Source organism: Centruroides vittatus, unplaced genomic scaffold (genome assembly GCF_030686945.1).
Source record: "Centruroides vittatus isolate TY-2023 unplaced genomic scaffold, ASM3068694v2 contig_458, whole genome shotgun sequence".
NCBI classification, from domain to species: domain Eukaryota; kingdom Metazoa; phylum Arthropoda; class Arachnida; order Scorpiones; family Buthidae; genus Centruroides; species Centruroides vittatus.
The window spans coordinates 106,997-130,865 of record NW_027122254.1 but is presented as its reverse complement, the minus strand read 5'-3'; the positions used below and the strand labels follow the sequence as shown (position 1 = coordinate 130,865).

The window sequence follows — 23,869 nt, the reverse complement described above, 5'->3', positions numbered from 1 at the left end:
TGATATTTCGATTTAGTGCCACTGTTTATCCCTTTCCATGCGGGCGATCTACAGCAAATAATTGAGTGGAATTCGTCATGCGGCGCATTTTTTGCAGTTTTTGGATGATTTTTAAATCGCGATATTTCGCTTTAAAATCGTGTTATGTTTAATCTGTTTTTTGCGTTTGATTAAGAACATATTACAGTTTACGATTGTATAATTTTTAGTTTTATACATATTTAAAATAATATGAAGTTTACGAACAAATTTGAAGGTTACGAACAAAAAAAAAAAAAATTAATTTACAGAGAATCGCTGAACTTTGTACATCTGTTAGGCCACGAACACACATGCGTAAAATTGTGTGGCAGAAAACTGAATCAGAAATCAGCTTTCGGTTCAGTTTCTGTTTTACGCTTTTATGCCAGAACACACATACGTAAAAATTCTGACCGAATAGGAAACACCACTGCCACCAACAGTGCTAATTTTATTAATTTTTTCTTGTCATATATCTATTCCTTTGTACCTTCCATTTTTTTCCGCTTCCTCTCCTATAATATAGAAAATTTAAATTAATACACTTGTATTCCGAATTCAAATAAAGAACGTGCGTGTAATCTAAATACTAAGCCTATAAATCAATTTTACTAGACCTACCTGTTGTTTGAAATTTTGCACCTATAGCCATCCATAAACGTTGTTTAAATATAGTGGCTTTATACATGACACTGATGTGGTCGAATGGGTTCAATAAACTCCTCTATTTCATTTATTTTTTGTTTTTTCGAGACCGTCACAATTGTAGGGTTAACCCTCATTGCCGCCATTGTTAGAATAAAAAGCACGTGTCTACTTTGACGTCACAGAAAAGACTTCTCTTTATTGGAGGAATTTTGGCGTAAAAATTTTACGCCGTAAAAAGTAGAGACACGCTCTACTCTATTTTCAGTTCTGTTTCAGCCAAAATTTCAGAAAAATTTTTACGCTTTCTGTTTTACGCTAGATTTTACGCCGAATTTTACGCATGTGTGTTCCTGGCCTTAGATAGAAACATCTGTCCTCTATTAAACAAAACAAACCGCAGCTTTCTACCTAGAGCGGGGGAGAAGTTATTGCCATTATTCACACTATGTCTCTAATTACTTAGCTGGGAGAGTAGTCGATTGTTATCGTGAAGATAGTTTTAAAAACATATTTACTCGCCTAAATATTGTCGAATTAGCTAATTTAATGTCTAAGTGCATTAAATTAGTTAATTAGAATTAAAAATCGATTTAAAAAGCGAATTTACAGTGATTGTTTACATTTTACTTCGAAGGTTGGAGGCGGGGCTTTTCGCGGCAATTTTTTCGTTTCATAAGTCTGTGATTAGTTAAAGTAACGTGAACAAAGACAGAAGAGACTCAATAAAACTGTAGAGGAGTTTCCCTTTGATTGTTTTCAGCCAATTGTGTAGTTAACTGCGAAGATTTACTGTAGAATAGTAGGGGATGTATTTACCAAAATATTTATGGCCCAGGGGTGGTAACAAAACGTTTATTGGCTTAAACAAAGTCAATCGACCTACAGAATAGCGAATCAAAGCTAAGATCGCTGGAAAATCGAATATAACGCAAAATAATCGAATTTTTTGATTAATTACGCCGAAAGGCGTATGCCGCATCACGAATTAACGGCAAGTCACGTGACATACGCCTAAAGGCGTATAACCGCATGGAAAGGGTTATACTGAGCGTAGCGCTAAACTGAAATGCCCCCAAACAATATAGGCTAGTAATGAAGTGTACAGTACATGCAGACACCAGTGTAAGCATCACTTAAAAGTGATGCTTGCATTATAAAATACTCAAGATTTGTGAAGAAAATTCGTTCACAAGTATTTATTTAGAAAAGCGCTATATAGAGGTTTCCTATGCTTTATTGTTTTTTAAAAGTTGAAGGATTTTTATTCCTATTTTGTGTGTGTTTGATGTAGTAGAAACAACTGCCGAAGCTTCAAATGAAACAGTATAATGAAGTATCATGAATTTGCTGGAAATTTTCTGCTTTTCTGCAACATTACTAAAGGTTCTCCATAGAAAATTACTCCATAAAACTCCAGCTACTCCTTCAAAACTTCATCTTTTTCTGCTAGAAACTGGATAGAGTTGTCATTTACACATGATTTATTTGCATAAATCTGAATACTTCAATTTTACAATTAATGATCCCCAACTAAAAAGGAAAGATTTTAACTTAAAATATCATTAATGTGGAGAAGAGATAACTTTTAAATCTTAGATTTTTCTAGCTGATTAACGAGGTGATGTTGTTAATGAGTTTAGACGCAATCTCTTCAGCATCAACGGAGGATGAGGAGAGAAAAGAGGGGGGAGGTTTAAGAAATTGTTTTCTCGATATTTTTAGAAACTGAAACCATATTTTATAAACTTCGAAGAAGTTCAACTTGTTTTCAGTTGGAGAAAGAATAAGAAAAAGTACATAGATAAAAGAGAAAATAGCTTTGGAGATGTAGTCTATAGCAAGACAAACTGTAGAATGTATTGGGAAGAATCAATAGAAGATTCTGATGCGTGGATGTGCATCAATTGTATTTGCGATCACGTTAAAAGAATAAGAAAAGCTCTCCGGATAATGTATGGTCATCCACAGGTAATGGCTTTTGTTATTTTTATCTTCTTGTTGATCGAGAAAGCGCTATACACACTATTTTGCACAACTTTACCTTTTACTTCCTCATTCTTCTTGTTCTGTATATTGATGGATTTTACTTTTCTCCTCCATAATGCATTCAAATCTCTTTAAAAACTTCCATAACACAATTTTAAACGCTTTGCTCAACTTGCAAATGCGTATATCCATCAGTCTGATTCGTCATCTGACAGATTTCGGTACATTGATTACAATTTAACCGCTTCTTCTCGAAAAGTGCTTATATTTTCTTAAAGCTGGCTTAAAATCCCTCACGGTTTCTTAGAAAAATTATTAAATTCCATTTACAAATGCAAAAAAAAATTTTTCGTATATCGAGACTTATCGATGATTTATGAATTATGTAATCATCAATATCAATTTCCTATTTGATAACGAGGTATGTATGATGATAACAATTAATTAATAATGGTTAATTCACAAATAATTACGTGAAAGAAGAGAATGTTGCAGATGATTTGAAACCATTTCTATCTTAAAGAGAATTTTGGATTCTATCCAGACCTTCTCTAAACGGATTAAAGAGTCTGGACAGTTTGGCAACATTAGTCAGAGCTAGAAGAAGACAAAGTATTCCCTCAAGACATGCAAGACCATTAGCAGTCATCTTGTTACAAGATTAAATTATCTGACGGCTGTTTGACACCAAAGTAAACTTTATAGCTCCCCAGATACGCTTCGTTTAAGACCTCTATCTAGCACCAGAACATAAATATTGTAACAGGATTTCCTAAGGTTGCTATGACCTTTCGAAAATAAATATGGAATTCTTTTTCTTCGAGGTAATTTATTTTGGGGTTATGGCACGTTTTTTAATGTCCCCCATGTCGTCGTTTCTAATTGTTATTATTGCTCTCGGGTGATGCTCTGCTCTACAGCAATTATCTAAGGTGGAATGATTGAAGCTTTAATTGGTAATAAGGATTCATCAAGTTGTTTGGATCCACTCCAATTTCTTTTTTCTTCTTAACTTTTTAAGAAAGAAGACTTTCCTATAAGTGAAAAGTGAAATTTTCTTAGAAACATGTTGAAAAATCCTCTCCATCTAGAATTTAGGATGGAGAAATCTTTTCAATTCGTCTAGATTTAAAGATGAAGTACTTCAGCATCTTCGAGTAATTCGACTATAAAATTCTAATCTAGCTGCTGAAAGGTAACTTGCCGCTATTTAAATCTTTAAAATTGAACGGATACTCGTCTAAAGAGAAATTTTTTACCTTGTTTACAAAAAACTCTCTCCCAAATAATATATTCTTGAGAATTTTAATAAACTTGAATTTACAAATTAATAAATTAATATGGTTATCTAAATTTTAAATTAATTAAAAACCAAATATAGTAATTTATAATCCATCGACCGCATTGTAGGAGTCTTTGTAACCCGCCGATTGTGAGAAATTATCAACAGAGCTTTCTTGATGTTTCTTTAACTCGTCTCCAAAGGCTAAAAGTCCTAATTGGGCATGTGATGCTTCACTTAATGCTCTAGATCTTAAGCAGGCTCTGTATTGTTCTACGGATAATTTAGGATCACATTCTTTGTCGTGCCAGATGTGAAAGATTCCTGGATCTGTAGACCTAACCACTGTAAGATGGCTACGAACATACTTACGATATAGCATCACGTCTTCTCCTCCCCAGCCGACAATTTCTTCATCAAATCCTTTAATGTTGACGAAATCGCTGCGGTATTGGCAAGTCATTCCGTAGCCGAAATCTCTCCAGAATCCAGTGTCTCTTGAGATCACCAATTGTTCTGTTTCTGAAGGTATCACTTTACCTTGCAAACTATACACGTTCGAAGGATTATATAAGCTGAAGACAATGGGATAATACACTTTCCTACCCGGTGAGGCGTTCATTCGGCACCTTTCTAAGAACTTCGCTGAAAATATGATGTCAACGTCGCACATGAATAGTAGAACATCACCTTTCGTCCAGTGTTGTGCGCCTAATTGAAGGCCTTTCCCGCGAGAAAACGTTTCGTTCAAGGTCAGTAATTTAACATTACGAAAGCGAGTCTCTCTCGACACTTTAGTCAGGATGATGCGAACATCTTGAAGTCCTTTCTGGCCAAAATATACAACAGTCAAAAATACTTTTTTGTCGTGTTTGATGCACACCTTTACGAACTTTTCCATGAAGCTACGAAATGTTTCAATTCTTCCTGAAAGAGGAAGGATTATATTGATGAGTTCTCTCGACGTCTTTACCACTTCGTTAGAAATGGTTTGAACGGTAGAAAAGGGTCTCATCAGCACCACTCTATGATAAGCTTTCGTAAAGTTCTTCTCTTTGAAATAAAGATGATACTGCGTGCCTGTCGTTGGCTCGTTTCTGTACATACCCTCAACAAAATCATCCACTGTATAACGTTGCTTTCCTTTCCTACCTCTGTTAATCACTTCTAAAGCTCTGACAAATACTTCTAGAAGATCCTTCCTCTTGTAACCTATGGGTTTTTCGACAACTCTCTTTCCTAATCCCAAAGAAACTGGATAGACTCTACTGAAAGTAAAATGACTGAAAGGTATCACTTCATACTCATTATTCAGTTGAACACCATGGCGAATTTCTGCTGCATTTATTTGCTTCTTTATATAATCCGTGCACTCGTCGTGATCTTCAATAAATTTACTTTCTAAAGGTATCGGTTTCACGCCTTCTTGAAGCTTCCTCTTCAATTCGTTTATCTGCTCTTGCAATTTTTCGGTATCTCTTCTGTATTCTTCGTCTTTCCTGCGAAGTAATTCGACATAAGATGGCGTATTCTGTTCATCAAGTTCTGTTAGCACCGAAGTCTGTGAGGTTCCTAATTCTTCCAACTTGAATCCGCATCTCCCAATAAAAATCAAAGAAACTAGAGAAAGGGCAAAGAAAAGAAGAAGGATTCTGGTCACCAGTCTCATCATCTACATTACTGCTGTGAGTGCAGACATCCATCTGGAATACAAAAAAAAAAAACATTTTAAATATTTTAAAACAATAATTACAAGAATTTCTTATAATCAACATGTTTGTACGACAATCCCAATAAAACGGTTCAGAAATTCGACACTGTGGGGGATTAGCATTGTGGATTCTGGTACAAGAGCCTTGGTATCGAGTTAGTTATAAAGACAAGTTGAGTTGTGCTAGTGGGAGGAATTCGGGGAGGTTTTCTTGACTTCTGCGAAAGCAAAGAGTTTCTGGAGACAATAGCAACTTTACATATTTCTTCTAAAGATGTTCTATTGTCTAGAAATTCTCGCTAGCGTAGGTTTTGATTTGATCGCATATGCAATGAAACACATGGGCGATCGGTCAAAAGTGTGCATGCCAAGGAATTTCTATGGATAATTTGCCCCTATTCAACCTATGCTACCTCCGACAAGTGATGTTATCCACGTATGATTTTTACAGAAATTCATGAAATAATAATAAAACTTCAGCAACGAGTTGCGCAACTTTCCCGGCAACGTTTAAAACTGCGTGTGCCATCTGTCATAAAAAGTTTAATAAAATATATTTTTATTTTTTTATAAAATGGCAAAAAGCTTACTTTTGAAGGTAGGAATGGATTTTATAAAAAAAAATTGTAAATGTTAACGAATAAAATCGCCATTAAGTCAACCCTATTCGAGATATGACATACGATCTCTTGGACCTTTAACCACCAAAATTTAATAGCATTAATTCCCCTAATAGACAAACTTCCCTGACAGAACTTCAAAAATTTTCGACCTAAAGCACAGGAGTTTTTAAACTTTAAAGAGGGTGAACAAAATCGTGCTTCTCCTACGCACACTAACATAGAAAAATAACCCGAATTTTGCATTCTCGACGTTTCAAGGTCCCGAGTCCAAAATTCTTGGAGGGTCATATTTTTATCAATTTTCTTTCCCATTTCCCATTGTTATATATAAATAGAGTCCATAATAAATACACCCACATGTTAAAGTATACCAAACAGGTACGCCTGTTCAGGCATATCTGTACGTGTGTACCAGGCTTAAAGCACCACACACCTCTTGTGGAACCATTATAGAAAAAAGAGAAAAGCTTTATAGTAACTTAACTCTAGAAGTTCTGAATATATAAAGTAAGAAAATGCGAGTGTAAAACAAATTACCATAAAAATCCGAAAGTGCAAATTTAAAATGTATGAGAGGAGTGAAATGACCAAAAGGCAAACTTTCTGAATCAATTATCATCGTTAATTATTTTTTAAAAAAAACTTAAAATATCCCGCTCGATAATCATTTACAGCACCCTTTTGACTGTATTAAAAGATAAAAACTTTCTTCGAATCACATTTACATCCTCTTCTCTAATGCTACAATATAATTTATATGTTAGCGACCATATCGCATCTTCTCCTTTAAGTTTGGCCCAAGAGGCCCTTTAGCCATAAAACAAAACCGAAATTATCTTTCTTAAAGTATAAAATGTACCATAAAAATCTCTTCTGCTAGACTATAAAATTTGTGGAACTAATTTAGCGACCCGCCATTTTTTTTCTTTTTCAGTATCTCTAAGCTCATGTATGTGTTGGATCTTAATGAAATTAACTATCCTTTTTTTAATTATACAAATTTTAAATCATAATTAACTAAAATTTATTATAATTTGCATCAAATCGCTTAATTTCTTCTTTGTTTTGTAGTTCAAACCGTTAAATTCCACGTCGAACCGTTAAATTTGAATTTGAAAATTTAAATTTAATTTAAAATTTGACCACCAAAGGAGTCCCTTATATTTTGTAACGATTAAAAATAAATATTTCATAGTCCAAATGTAGCACGAAATTCATATTTAGCGTGAAAATTTAAATCGAATTCGAGCTGTTATTAATAAAAATTCGTTATAATTAATTAATTTTAAAGCCCAAATCTAGCAAGAATTTTTAAATTTAAATAGAATTCACGAAATATTTACAATACTTGATATTATAAAGATTCTCGTATATAATAATCTTTTAAATTTCATTCAATTTTATAAAATTTAATAATCTTACAGAGAAGATGAGTTTTGAGGGACTTAACCTTCGACCAGGATAAGTAATTAATGGTTAATGGCTTAAGCAATTATCTAGTATTCACCTATTATCTGTTTTAGAAGATAATAGATAGCGAAAGTTTGCACTTGCTTGATGTTGTTCTCCTTCTAGGCTTTCGGAGGTGATGAGAAAGTTGCGCTATTGTGAGAAGCAATGATTAATGGTACGGGAGATGGCCAAATGGATTGTCGACAGTATGATGAACTTTGACTCTTCCCTCCTTACATCTCTTACAGGCGCTGTATTTTAGGAATGCTTGGAATTCCGCTCACCTTAACAGCATTCATTTTATAGGGATATGAGAGCCGTTATGCCCGATAAAACGGGCTCAAACTTAGTGATAACTTAATTATGATTAATTCAGCTGTACGTGAATTGCTTAAGCATTCATTTTTACGCATCCGTACGGGCATTAATGTATTATTTCCTTTTAGTTCTGCATTTCCTGTTGTGCGATCGCCAATGAAGTCACATGATCTTGCGCTCTCCGTTACAATTCTTTCGCATTTCAATCATGCGGAATCCCCCTTCGCGGCTGGAAATTTTCGAATTTTAGACACGTGATGTAACTTTAAATCTGCCTTTTTCTTCTCCCGCTTCCTATTTCGGTAAGAATTTCGCACGAACTAATTTAAAATTTCCCCTAACTCGGCATTTTCTACTACAGTCACGTGACGCCTTTTGCCGGCCCCCCTCACTTCCATCTCTCGACTTCCCTGAATTTTAGGCTTTTATTTTATTATTATTTTAAATCACTAGAGCTATTATCTAAACCAGAAAGATTTAAGTTAAGTATGCAAACTCGTTAACCGCATAATTTAATTATTCAGAAGCGTTTTGCAATTTTTAATCATGCAACCTTCCTCGTAATCACGATAAGGTCACTCTTAACATCATTACGCAAATGGAAGTCACGTGAACTGCTGTTTCAACTGCTTTAAACTCCCATTTGCCTTACTTCCCATACACAAAACAACAATAGAGAAATTTATCATCATGACGGAGCTACCCTCACTCCATATACACATTAAAAAAACACGTAATAACAATTCTTGCCATTATATATATATTTCTTCAATTTTTTATAGGGGGGACAAAAAATCGATCTAAAATTCGTCACGAAAAATCCAACTTCCACTCCCCGTTAAACGTGTTCAACAATGTTCCTATATTTTTACATAATAAACTATTCAAGAAACGTTGGAAAAAGAGAGATAAAACACGAACATTCCTGATAAAAATCTTAAGAAAAATGATTTAATAAAGGGGTGAAAGTAGGAAAAGTGAATTTGTAATTTGAATGAGGTACTTCCCACGAATAATTGAGTATGTAACACATCCTCATTACGTATAAAACAGGGTTATGGACAAATTCCAACCTTCGCTTTCAAAGATAAAAAATACATAAAAAAAAATAATGGTTCTAATACAGAATGACATCCTGAAACAAAAATCGCTCTCTTCCTTTCGATAATTGAGATTAGAGTCAATAAGTTTCGACTTCTACCCCCACCTTTCACCCCCATTCAGTTCTATTGGTTTTATAATAATACTCGTTGTCCTTGGTTAGTTTCCTAGGAAATCATTTTAAGTAAACACAATGCAAACATGTTTTACCTGCGCTGACTAAATAAATATTGTTTTATATTTTATATTTTAACCGATCCTCTCGTCCTTTCTTGTTTACATTTCTTTAACCTTCTTGAGAATTCTCTGAATTTCCAGATCAATGATGTTCTCTATTATTCAACTTCCCAAAAGGTAGGTCGCGATCGACCAAACGTCTTGTACTATACTCGATAGTTGTAAAAGGTTGGAAAGTTTGGTTTAATCGTTTTATACTGTAGTGTGTACTTGCATAAAATGATAGACTTAAGGTTTTACTCATTTATTTCTGTTTTTTTTTAATAATATGTAGAACGAATATATGATGTAGGAAACAGGAGAGGTTCACATACCTTATAGCGCTTATACAACCTGTACTCCTCTTATCAGACAGACAACTTACTTTAATATGCATGTCCCGGGTGTATACATGAAAAATACTGCTTATGATAAACAACTTGAAAAATTTGTGAAGCTGATACAGTACATTGTACGTTATTCCTCCTATTTCAGACAAAAGAAACTAAGTTAGTTACCTTGCTGTCTTCCCAAATTTCATTTCCTCTAACTTAAAGCTGATTTAACAACCTATCCGTAACAATTAACGTAACAATTGTTAGCAATTCACTCCCTTTTTCCATTATCAGAATCGTCTACAGCACAGTAGGGTCACACAGCATCCATTTAAGCTTATAGGAACCCTAAATTACTCGATGTAATAAGCGTATCTTCAACACAGGTTAGACCATTTCTAAAATTTATTAAACCTTATAGAAATCCCATTAATATGGTAGTGTTCAATACAATCTTACAGAATATCATTCGTTCAACCCTATACAAGATAGCCTTAAGGCTCCTTGTATAGGGTTGAACGAATGAAACTACAAGGTGCTCTTCAATGCTGTGCAGAACCCTTGTAGATACACTATTGTTACGCAGATAACGTTATAATACTACAAAAATTGAGCCGAAACTGAAGAAGTGAGGTAGCATCACCAATTAATTTACACGTAACAAATTAATTGAAAATACCCTCCCGAAAAGTCGTAACACATTGTTAATTATACATCAATTAAACGATCGATACTGAATGCTACTACACTTACCCAACCACTGTCGTCATAGTTACCTTTAAACAGATTTAAACGTAGATCAATAGGAGATTTCGTAAAACGACTTCTTGCGTAACAACAAGCAAATGTGCAACTGTTGGTCGATTGTGAGCGTGTAACGTGAACTACTTCGAGCAGAACAGACTCCCCTTTGTTACTATACTTTCTTATCTTCCCTGTATATATTCCTCCAACGATTTTATTACTCTAGTAGCATTCAATTTGATAGAAATTCTCCCTTCTACTCGAGTAATGGCAGTCAATAAAGTGATAAGATGTTGGCATCCCCATGATAATTGGTAACTTAAGAACGTGCGCCAGTTAAATACGAAGGTAAATTACGCCCTACGTACAAAGTACAGTACAATCGAGGAATTGCTGTATTATTAGAGAAAGAAAACGTTGATTCGCCATTAAAATTTTAATTAAAGTTGAAAAAACCATTATATATTTTTAATTAATCCTTCAACGAAGAAATGCGAGAGTAACCTTTAAAATGGACCCCAGAATCTAGAACTGTTACTACAGAAGTATGAGAAGTGGAGCTTCTTCTCTGATAAATATGCTACACAGGTATTAAAATTATGCAATGATACCGATAATAAAATCATTTTAAAACTAATTTTCTTTATTTGCAAGTTACTATTGATACTGCTATAGTATTATAGAGCCATTATGAAATCGTCAGTAATTATACCTAACAATACTACGAAATATTATGCTATTATAGCATTAAAAGTAAGCTATGATTGCTAATAGCTTCCTTATAAACAGTGTAATGTATATAAGGATACTACTATAAGGTTAAAATTAACTTGATCTTGACAATGCTACTATAGTATTAATTATACAATGATGTTGCTATAACATTAATAATTTTCTTGTAAGTTGATAATGATACATCACCTTAATAAAGAAATTAATATTGTTGTTATAGCAGTAAAATGTTACTACAATAATAAGTAGTAACGACTACTACTGTAGATTACTGCTGCTACAGTAGTCGATAGACTAACGATGCTTCTATAGTAATGAAAGTAACTTGTATACAGACCACTCTAGTAGTAAGAGCTGTGAATAATATAAAACTATTACACTGATAGGAGCTAGATACAACACTACTACAGTAAGACCCAAATTTACTTTGTAATAAAATCACTCTGTTATTGTTGTAGTAGTATTATAAAACTCATTAAAAACTATATGCTGGAATTAATGATACTACTACAGCAGTATTAAAAGTATTAAACAGCAGTATTAAAAGTCTTGTTAACTACAATAATAAAACAAAAATTAGTATAATAGGCCTAATACTACAGTCGAACCTTCCACGATGACCACCTCTAAACGACGGCCATTTTCTTCAGGGACATTTCTTTTTGAAATGCATATAAAAAAAATGGCCGCTGTTTGAAGGTTATGTTCCAGTCAGTGGCCGTTATTCAGAGGTTCGACTGTACTGTATCAGCACAGCGATTATAATAATAATGATAATGAATGTACATTATTATTGTTATTATAAACCCTTTGAGAGCAGTACATTGTTGGTAAACTATTAACAACAATCCACAGTTTGCAATAATTGTCTAATGTTAATTTTGCTCTCATGAATTAAATAATTAAAATTGATCATTTAATGTAAAATTTGCATTCAAGTAATATTAAAGTAACAAAAATCTTCATTTTGTTTCAATCAAATCATCCCCCCCTCTCCATTTTAACCTGATTTTTATGGAAGGTCATTTACATTATAGTTTTTAATGCAACGTACAGACATACAAACGAGACAGCTGAGAATTTACTAAGCAATAAGTTTCTTACCCAAAAAATTTATGGCTTTTTCAGAGGATTTTTTTGGAAGGAGATGATAAAGTTAGTTATCTAAATTGAATTTTTTTAATATTTACATCCATTTTATTATTTTTTTTCATCAAAAAAATTATATAAAAACGTATGATACTTTAACTTTTTATTAATATAGTAGCATCGATATCCTAACTTCAACGTGGGATGAGAAAAAGGAAAGAAGAGGGGAAGGAAGAAGGACCAAAAAAAAAAAAAAAAAAAATCAGAAAAGTGATCCGACTTCACTCAGAAATAAATGGTTCCTTTTTAAGAAGCGAGAACTGATTTCCGGTCACGTGTTTGACCTTGACGCCTTCTCCTCCTCCGTCTCACACCCCTCTACTATTTTTTATGCGTAACCTAAGAGTTACGCAATAGTAAATTTGATTAAAAACCAATATCAGTACAAAAAACCTTCTTTATCGACCACTAGATCTTGTTTAGAAACTCTAATAGAAGAATATACAGCAATCCAGTTAATGCTACTGTAGTAACATGATTAATTTTTAATTAAATTCTCATCCGGATGTGCGAGAAATTAGAAAAAAAAATGGGATAAACATTGAAAGAAAACAGTAGAAGGACACTCAAAACAACAAAAAAGGTGTTGCTTGTGTGGACCTTAAATAAAAAGAAAAAATACTTTTTAAATAAATAAATAATATATTCAGAATTATATTAATGGATAATTTATTAAAAATATTCTATTAACGTTCTTAAAAATAAATAAAAAATTTCCTTACATTTTCCTCAATAATAAATTTATACTAAAGAAAATATGCTACTAAACACAATAAAAATATTCTAGAAACAAACTATTTTTAATATTAAATATTAAAAAAATAATTACCACTATTAAAAAAAACTATAAAATTCTAGAAACATTTTTCTTGTTTTATTTCAATAAAATAAAAAAATAAAAAAACAAAAGAAGTTTTAAAAATCAATTTTGAAAAAGATTTTTATTCCAGAAAACATCTTGTCACTTTCAAGAAATAATTTTCTAGACAGTTCCACAATTTTTTTCCTCGTGTTTCCTGCAAGTTTCAAGAAAAATTGTCGGTTTCAAAATTTTTCATCGATTTCACCACTTTTTTTTTCGCTTGTTTGTTGAAATTGAAATTTTTTCCCCGTTTAATTAATACATTTCAACAATGAATTTTGATCAGTTCTAGAATAATCACGTGAACTTAGAAATTAATTATTTTCTAGAGTAAACTTATTTTCTAGAATAAAAATAAATTTTTTTTAATTATTTTTTTTTTAAGAATTTAAAATTTAATTTACAATAAATCATAAATCAATTTTTTAAAAAATAAATCTGGATGATCCAGATTTATTTTTTTAAATGTTTTCTTAAAATTAAAAATTGCTTAAGAGAATAAAAGAAATTATTTTTATTATAGAATTTTTTTTAATTTTTAGGCGTTATTTTTATATCTTTTTAAATGTTTAAAAATAAATAAAAATCAGACTATTTAAGGGAGAAATACTTTAAAAAAAAACATTTTAAAAATTTAATTATTTGATAATTTTATTCTATAATTTTGTTTAAAGACAATGCAGAAAAAAAATAGAGCAAAATGTTGACTTGATCACTTTATTTTTAAAATCATATTAAAACGAGAAAAAATTATTATTATTTCTAAATGCTTTAAATTAATTTTTTAAATAGTTTCTTAAATAAAATCTTGCTCTTTAGGTGGAGAAAAAGTGAAATTTAATTTTATTTTTATAGTTTTCTCTTCTCTAAAATGGAATTTCTTTAATAAGAAGTTGATTTCTTACAATTTGGAGCAATTTTCCATCGAGATCATGTCAGGAACAAAATCATTACGGTTGACATCTTTATAGACGTTGCCTGCAGAACAAATGGCTGTGGGTCAAGTTGAAAGAATTACAAGGCGAGAAGTCATCGCCTAGTGTAAGGTCCAATTTAGCACATGGCACATGATATGTGCAACCTCTTTTTTAAGGAAAAAAAAGTAACAAGTTAAACGAATTTTCTTCTTATAATAATCTACACATGATAAAGTTCTGCGTGCATTCTAGGGGGGTTTCCCCCCCTTTCTTCGTAATGGTTAATTATTAAGGAGGTTCATCACTTTGTGAAGGGTCCTTCGAGAGTTTTTGGTAATGATAATAATTAAGATCTCTTCTGTCTTAATTATTAAGTTAAGGTTTTTTTTTTTTTTGTTTGCTTCGTAGGATCTTTGTAGATTTTTGTTTTGTGAGTTTGATAGGTTTTTTTAAGAACTGATAGTACGATTTCGTGATGAGTGTGTTGATTTTTTAAATTTTATTAAGATTTTTTAACGTTTTATTCTCGTTTATTGGGTGGAGATATACTCTTATATACTTTGGAAGCCTTGCATAGTGGATTTGAAGATGATTTTGAGAGATTTCTTGAAGAGATTTAAGAAGAGTTTTAAAGATCTTTCGAACAGATTTCCTGGAAGATTTTTTCAGTGTTTTCGGAAATTTTGAGGAAGATTTGGAGAAGGTTCTGAAGACTTTTCCTACTTTTAAGAAATCTTGAAGATTTTAGAGATTTGAGTACGGTTTTCCTACTAAGGATTTTTAAGAATGAATTTATAGAAAATTTATAAAGGAATTTAAGGGTCCAAACAGAATTGCAAGAACCTTAAATGAGATTAAGAATATTTTATAGCTATTTAAGTATAGTTTCCTGAACAAAAACAACAGAAATCACATCTCTACTAAACTTACGATCCAAATGTGAAGTTCCACATCAGTTTATAAATAGAACTCAGGGGGTTTTATCATAAATCTCAAGTACCCGTTTTCATTTCGAGAATTGTTGGAAACATTTTAAAAAGATTGGGTTGATAGTTTCTTGGGTTGCACTCACCTCATTTATATTATGACCATTTCAGTTGTCAATTCCATATTATTGGAAGGAAACACTCACATGGAGACATGCTCGTTGATGGTTTGCAGGAGGAGGAGAACATAACATTCAACGAACACTGACCTCTTTACAAAACCACATTCGATAGCCAGAGGCAGTACTTGGACGAGACAATGACCAGATGAAAAACAAACCCAACCGAGTAATTGCTTTCTGTTTTGATTGTTTCTGAAAGAATTCTTGTTTTTTTCCTTTATATTTCTGAATTTCTCTAGGGTTAATTTTGAAAAAAAAATTATATCATCCCTTCTTTCGATTATTATTATTTTAGATAGATTCAAAAATTCCCTGCTCCACCCAAAGTCGAAGTGTAGTACGTGAAGTGTGTGAAATTTAGTCTTGTTTTGGGCGGAGTATACGATTCAAACTTCGACCCTCGTAACAAAATATTAATAATTCATTAAATGGACGATAATTATCTTCGATGTTTTTATCAACTATTTGGGTGGAACCGTTTGGTTTCTACTTGATACGAAGAGTTTATTGCATGATATATAATGCTCTCAAATTGAACTGTAATGTTTTTTTTGAACGTGTAAAGTTTTTAAAATCAATTTTCAAAAGTTTAGTTTTCATTTAATTTAAACAATACTCCCACTTTTTACACGTTTTTAAACAAAATTCTCTTTTAATTTCTAGTTTTTTTAGCTTCTAAAGTTGTCGTTTCTTCTACAATTTCAGACAATTTTAGGTATTTTTCTCCTGTTACAAATTGTAACTTCCTTTCTACATTTTTACTGTTTTACGTTTCCGTCCTTTTTATTTTTGTATTTTTATAGATTTAACTTGCTTCCATTATCAAATATTTTCAAAATCTTCCCACTCTCCATCTAAAAAAAAATACATTAACTTTCCATCTCTTCCTTATAATTCTCGCATCTATTACACACTCATTCTTACAATGCATATTCTTTGTTAAATTCTCACAAAATATCTAACAAATTTTCATTTAAAATCATTTATAAAAATTGATATCTTTATATATTTTTAAATTATAAATGCTTCAAAGTACAGAAACTTTGTTTTTATTGGCACTAAAAATACTTTTACTGCATAGCATACACGTTAAGAATCGCACACGCCAGATTCTGTTTTGCATTTAGATAACTTCCTCCCCCTCTCTTTATATAATTCGCATTCTGTTCAGCGTGAAGTAATAGAGAGAATTCGTGAGAAGGTATCAGTTCTTTCGTGACAGATTCCTCTCCTCCTATCATTCTCACTTTCCTATTGGGGAGGGATGCGGATGCCGAATCTATTTTTCTGCACGGAATTAATGGAAAATGCGCTACTTTTCAGTTAAAATTTTAACTCGAAATCAAAGAAGATATTCTTAAAAAACTATTTTTTAAACTAAACTTTAAATAATACTTAGAAGAAATTATTATACAAAGGCACTATTATAAAAGTATACTTGCCGCTGCATAATAGTCTTCTATCTAAACTGACTTTTAAGAGGAGTGTTGAAGCAGATTTACTTATCTGGAATTGTTATTCAAGAAAAAAAAATTTCTTAAATAAAACAGTTGCTAACAATTTTTTTTTCTTTTTTTTCTAGATTATTTCCTTGCTTTCTGCTGAATTCTTCTCCCTTCTGATCTTTAAATTGGCTTTGTAACTAAATCCTTCAAATTTTCTTCTTTGTTTTCTTAGAAATTAACTAAAAGAGAAGTGATTTTAAGTGAAATTATTTCATAATTTTTTTAAAAATTTAAATTTTTTTTGGTTGTTTATGCATTTTTATAACTCGAAAAAACGCAAATTGCAGTGGGGACATTCTAAAGTAGAGAAGAAAACACTATTTTGAGGTTATTTTATTGTCTTTTTGCTCAATTTTTTATTGTTTTGTTTTAATTTTTTACAATTTTTAAACTAAATTTACATATTTTTTAACCTCAAATTGTCACGTGGCTTTTAGTTTCCTCATATTTAATTGCATATTTTTATGAATGTTTTGATTTTCTGGCATATATATAATATATATATATATATACTATTTAAGCATAAACTATATATATATATATATATAGTTTAATGCTTAAAATAGTAAATTTGTATTATAGCATTACATAATTTTACCTCCAAAATCGAGTCTTCCTCATGTTAAAAAGATCACGTTAAACTCTTTTCAGATAAAATTCTAAATCCCGCTAAGCAATTTCGAGTTTAAATTTTATTTTTAATTTAAAAAATATATCAGAATTTTCATGATAAAAACTTCAACTATCGATAAAATATTATCCACTTTCCTCATCCTAATCTCTAACATATAATCATTTAAACGATCTATGGATAGATTTCTAAATCATTAAGATAACACTAATGATACTTGTATAAGTGTACTAATCACTGATTAATGGTAAAATTTAGTAAATATTCTTTAATTTTTTTACGAATTTTCAATCTAAACGTCAACTTAATTACAGTAGATTCGAGCTGAAATCATCAACTTCAAGCTAGATTCCAGCTGTCAAAAGGTATATTATCTATTTTGTAACGTTTGGGAATAAAGCTTAACACTTCTAATTGAAGTTTCTGCAATATAAACAGTAAAGTTTCTGCTTGTAGATCGGTTCCTGAAGCGATCAGCTACTGAATGACACGTTAATGAAGTCTATGGTTGCTTTCTAATTAGCGTAACGTTACGTACAAACTGCTGCTCTTGATACAGCATCGTATGTTTTCCGGATATGATCCCTGTTGATGCTGCTAGCTTCGTTTATCTGTATTGTTTTATGAGAAAACTGGCATTGGAACGAGTTTGAACTTCATTAAGTCTAATTAAATTGCTGATTCAGCGTGTTTACTTTTAATGTGCCAAATTAGGCAGTGCATAGTGAAAGGAACTAATTGTATACGAGTATATCACGAAACGAGGTGAAGGTAACACGAAATGAGCAAAATTAAGCTAAATTTCAAATAAATTCATGTATCAAAAGCTGATTTAGGTGCTTTAAAAAAGGTGGAAAATGATTATTTTTTCCAACTATTATCATTGAGAGCATCAGGTGAACACAAAGAGCAATTTATGTAATTTAAAGAGAAATGAGCTTGTTTTGTAGGATTTTAAGAAAATTTTGGGGTTTAAACAATGCGAATTTAATAATTTTAATGACTTTTAAAATGATATTTATCTAGAAAATTAAACTGTATCATGTTATTTTATATAGGTTTTGAGTATAGTCTATCTTGGCAATGAAGGATCTGTCTGTCTTTTAGAAAAGATGGGCAAACCGCAGTTCCTGGAAATGACCGAAATTCGAGACGAATGACTGATGTTCTATTAGCTTAGGAGGTGGGCTAGTTTGTACCTGACCCAGCTGTCACTTCCTCTAAACCCAAGATAGAATTTTCTGAAAGGAACATTTGCCATTCTGTCTTACATCTTCTATCGTTAAAATATTTATTTTTATCCAGAAGATGCGGATTATAAACGAGAGAAAAGTATCTAGAACAAATTAGAAATGATAAAAAAAAACTACAAAGAAAAGAATCTAAGATTAAAGACTTCAATTTTTCTTTATTGAATTCGAGAAATCTCTCTTTTCTCTTCTAAGAATTCCAACTTTAATGGATTGGATTAGAACCAAAAAATACGATTGCAGATGGCAAATTGTTCGATATAGAGTACGAATTTCACGTCTATAAGGTTAAAAACTAATTTTAAAGCTTTAAAAGTAGCTTCATTATCCTTAAGAATTCTAAAACTATAATTGTAGTTGCAAAATTGTCTGGTTTTTCGGTTTTTAAGGCTAATTTTTCAGGCTTAAAAACAAGGCTGGCATAAAAAGCTGTTTTTAGACAGGCTTTATTTAGTTTTAGTCTTTTAAAACTGAAAATTGTTAATAATTAAGAATTTCACTTTAAAATTCAATTTTAACCTTATAAAAAGCTTAAAATAGCCTTAAAACTCCAAAAAATGCTATTGTAAATGTTAAATTCTAGTATTTCAATATAAGAAATTTCCATTTGCAGTTTCATTTTATTTTGGCTTTTTAAGGCTAATAAAGGCTTCTAAGACTATTTTTAAGGCGTTAAGGCTCTTATAAAACTGAAAACTGAATGTGATATTTGGCTTTGAAGGATGTTTTTAAGGTTTGATTTTAGCCTTAATCTTAGATATAGTATACCTTATAAATGAAATTCTTACTTAATATTCATTAAATATCATTCCTATGGGATTAAAACAAATCTTTAAGCCTTAAAACCTTTTAAATAAGGGGTTTAAACCTGAAAAAATATTTAAAAAACACTCATTGATTAGAATATTTCACTAAAATGTCCTGATAATTAGATAAGAATTGGGTTGATAATCAAAGTAGGAGTAGGAAATGTTAGATAAATGGCATTACTTTCGAGATACTTACGATAATGTCCAGAATACTGTTAGAAGATAATAAATGTTTCGATAAATTATGATCGATACTAAGTTGGATTAATAACCCAACACACCGTATGCACATTAAATATTTATAAACATTCTGATTATTATCATGTTTTTGTATTATTCATAAAAGCTTTATCTAATATATTACAAGGACGTAGAAGAAGGGGAAGGAAGATGAAGAAAAATTCTACTCATTTGCAGTTTATACTCCTCCACACCACTACAGAGAAATTACCTGCTGAGAGAACCTTGACCCTGAATCCGTTTAGCTGCTGTGTATGGTTCCTATTTTCGAAATTTCTAGTCCACCACAGGGGGGTGGCGGAAATGATTATGTACACCCCACGACTCTTGCTTTGCTTTCTACAAACTGAGATGTTAAAGGAGTGTAGAGTGGCAATTAAAGTTAAGAATAAAATGGTTCCTGCTGCACCTACTCGAGTAGTTTTAAATTTTTATCGTCATCATCATCTCCTCCCCAACTCTGATGATATTTATACAAGAACTGATTGAATAATTTTATAATCTGAGTTAAAAACATACATATAAACTCGAATAACTGTTAAAAACATCCAAATTTAATATAATTTTCATATTAAATTGCGAAAATATAAACTATTTTCTAAATTATAAAAAAAAAGTTTATTGACAAAAGAAAAACCACACTTCAGCAGCAATTTTCAATAATACTTTCATAAATACCTTTAAAATATTTAAATTTTAATAATAATGGTTAAATGTGCGCTTAATAAAGTCGATTTCAATCACGTGTTGCTGAAAAAGACAATTTTCTGTAACACTAAACTGTGTACTTTTCAATTATAGTTTTAACAAATATATTATTGAAATTTACAAATTTCATTGTCGTTAAAAATGTACATTAACTAATCCATTGTTGAAATGTTTACATATTTTAAAAGCAATTTACGAAATATGTAAATTTTAACAGTGAATTAATGTAATTTTTAAACGACAATAAAACAATAAACATTTTACTGTAGCCAAAAATGTAAATTTCAATAACTTTCATGAATTAATAAAATTTCGTACACAAATTTCAACAAATTTATGCTGATTATTATTAAAATTTGAGTTTTTACTGTCTTTTTTACTAACACGTGGTTGAAATTTACATGGTTTCAGACAGTATTATAGAAATATACTTTTAGTAATAGTAAAGTCTATTTTACTGTAGCTAAAAATTTACATTAATTAACCTACTGTTGAAATTTACATAACACATTTTAAAGAGAATTTATAAAATATGCAAATTTCAACAATGAATTAATGAACATCATTAATGAACATCTTTAGTGACAATAAAATATTTTTTTTATTAACATATTGAAATTTACAGACTTTCATTGGTTGTTTTAAACTATTGTTGAAAGTTCCTGTTACTTCCTCCCCTCCTGTTACTGAAGTAAGAGGGAAGAAAATGTATTTTTATTAACACGTGATTGAAATTCACGTGCTTTTTTAAATATATATTACTGAAATATACATATTTTTAACTGTTAAAAATGTACACATTTCAACAATACGTATAACAATAATAAGCATGTAAATTCCAACCACGTGTTAATAAAAAAACTTCTTGGACACTAAAATGTGTACTTTTCAACAATAGTTCAAAACAATTTGTGTGTAAATTTCAGTAAACCATTATTGAAAAGTACACAAGGAGGGGGAGGAATTTCTTTTTATTAACACGTGTTGAAATTCAATGTGTACTTTGAATTCATGTGTACTTTAATTCAAGTGTACTTTGAAATCACGTGCTTTTTAAAATGTATTATTGAAATGTACTGTACATATTTTTAAATGTCATTAAGATTCATTTCTAATTAACACGTGGTTGAAATTTACACAGTTTTTAAAGCAATTGACGTAAGTATTGTTGAAAAATACACGCAGAAAAATTGAAAATAATCAAAAACATCATTAAAAACGATTATTTACAATATTTACTACATTTTAGAGATAGTAAATGCGATTTTTTAATGTTAAAATATTACTTTAATTTGTTTATATAAATGTCTAGAATTAAAGATCTAAACAAATAATCTGGTTATATAAAGCTTAAAACTGACAAAAAAGACAATAATTTTTGTCAATTTTAAGCTAAAATTAAACCATCTTTAAAGAAAAATAAAAACCTAGAAAGGGGCATTTATCATTATAAAATAAGATTATTAATATATAAGCAATCTATAAGCGAGGAGGAGGAGGAGTTGCAATTCTGTAACTTTAATCTATTAATTTCTACTTTACTTAATATCATAGCTTTTAAAGGTTATTAGATTTAATATATTATATTTTCTAACTAAATCCCATCAGATACATTACTGTAATCGTACAAAGTACATGTAAATAACGTATTATGTTTACGTTATCCTTTAAGATCTTATCGATGTTTTTACGAGAAAAAAATCATTAAAAATATTATCAATAAAAGGAAAATTTGAATCCGATTCACAGCTGGGTGGTTCCTTAAATCAGTTTTGTATCGTTGACAGCTATACACTTTCACTTTTTCTTTAAAAGGTAGAAGAGAAAGAAGCTTTTAAAGAAGATAGCGTGACTATTCATTCGTTACACGAAATGACAGATTTATCTTTCGATCCACTTAAGTTGAATTTGTCAATCTTCTTCTTGAGCAACCCTTTTAAAGTGTTTTCTTTTTCTTCTATTTTATAAAAATTCTCACGATATAGCGTGACGGTAAGTGACGTGAAACATATTTTCTCTCTCTTTTTCCACGATATGCAAATATTTTGTAGGTGGATTTTTATAAAGATAAAAGTTTCCTTATGATAAATAGTATCTAGAGTAAGGGTGGGTGTATCGTATGGTAGTAAAATTTAAGAAAAATTGACTCGTATCTATCTCTGACGTCTTCATTTTGTACACTTTCTAATCTCCTTCCAGCTATTTTTCACGCATATTAACGCAGTATAGGAGTGCAATTTATTTTAAAATTCTTACACATAGTTAATTTAACTATTAATAAAACTAACTAGCATATGGTGCGGAAGTTTATAACCTTTCACCTCTGACCTAAGATAGCAGCCTTAACTAGAAAATTAAAATAAAAAAACAAAAAAATAGAAAGAAGAAGGTAGTAATTTGTAAACTGCACCGACAACAGCTGAGTAAACAAAATCAAATACACGTGAATAAACATCATCCCTCACGAATTACACAATATAAATTGTCTATTCGAATCCTCCTAAGTAATATAATTTACAACTCACGTATTATTTAGAAAACGTAGTAATTTTAATAAATAACTCTCCCCTCATCTAGCGTAAGCATCCCTCCCTCCTTCGACACCTTTACGGTGTTTTAAATGCTTTAAATATATTAATCACTCACCTATTATAAGTCTGTATAGGAGGGTAAGTTGATTTCGATTGCAGGTACCATATAACATACACACGAAGGTTGTAAAGTGTGACTTCCACCCACTAACATACAGCATAACCGAACACCAGCTTCCACGACGAGAAACTGGCGTAGGACGTCAGGACGGTCGCCTCTTCGCTTTACTTATCTCTCCAAACCCGGTTACACACGTACAACACCGAAAAATCGGTAAAGCAGTTACATAACTACCTCCTGGCGCAGTTTGACTATGTTGAAGCCAATGTCACACGTTCTCTACTCCTATACGAAATTTTACCACCCTTAAACGATCAGTTAAAGCGAATTTGGTGTAAATGGGAGTCAGTGAAGGATTTTTGACCATTTTTCTGGTCTGCTACACACCATCGATCGCTGACGGGTGGTGTATTAATGTCGACTTTTATATATATATATATAAAATTTTTTTCGGTTATGTTAGTGAATACACGATTCGGACACCTGTCCTTCCTACTCTACTTGATTTTCTGTTAAATTTGCCGTTGGCAAGAAGAATATTAAAGTTATTTTTACTTTTAAAAAACGTTTTATTAAATATTTATAAGCTTTATAAGCGTTAGAACTTTTCCAACCCCCCTTTTACTGAATTTTAAATGAGTGAGTAAAATTAACGTCCCCCGTCGTTTTATGAATTTATTTGTTAAATTTTTAGAGAGTTAAGGCTATAAATTTGTTTTTTTAAGGAATTTTAAGGTTTATTTTTAAGCTGTAGGGTTTATTTATTTATTTATTGCATTTTTCTTATCGAAAAATCCTGTTTTCGTCCATTAGACTGGTGATGTGTTTTTGTATCTTCGTTTACTGTGATTCTGTTTATCTTAACTGTA

General features: G+C 30.9%; 1 protein-coding gene across 2 annotated transcripts; it reads right to left on the bottom strand.

Moving 5' to 3' along the window:
* Nucleotides 1–3,946: 3,946 nt before the first annotated feature.
* On the bottom strand, nucleotides 3,947–23,344 carry LOC136977387 (chondroitin sulfate N-acetylgalactosaminyltransferase 2-like). 2 transcript variants are annotated; one of them, XM_067272846.1, is made up of 2 exons: nucleotides 22,995–23,344; nucleotides 3,947–5,640 (listed from the first exon to the last, which is right to left on the bottom strand). In XM_067272846.1, the coding sequence occupies exon 2, from the start codon at nucleotides 5,607–5,609 to the stop codon at nucleotides 4,041–4,043; it is 1,569 nt and encodes a 522-aa protein (XP_067128947.1). In that variant the 5' UTR covers nucleotides 5,610–5,640; nucleotides 22,995–23,344; the 3' UTR covers nucleotides 3,947–4,040. The 2 variants fall into 2 exon arrangements, with proteins under 2 accessions (XP_067128947.1, XP_067128948.1); XM_067272847.1 differs by lacking the exon at nucleotides 22,995–23,344 and adding an exon at nucleotides 7,131–7,316.
* Nucleotides 23,345–23,869: the final 525 nt, after the last annotated feature.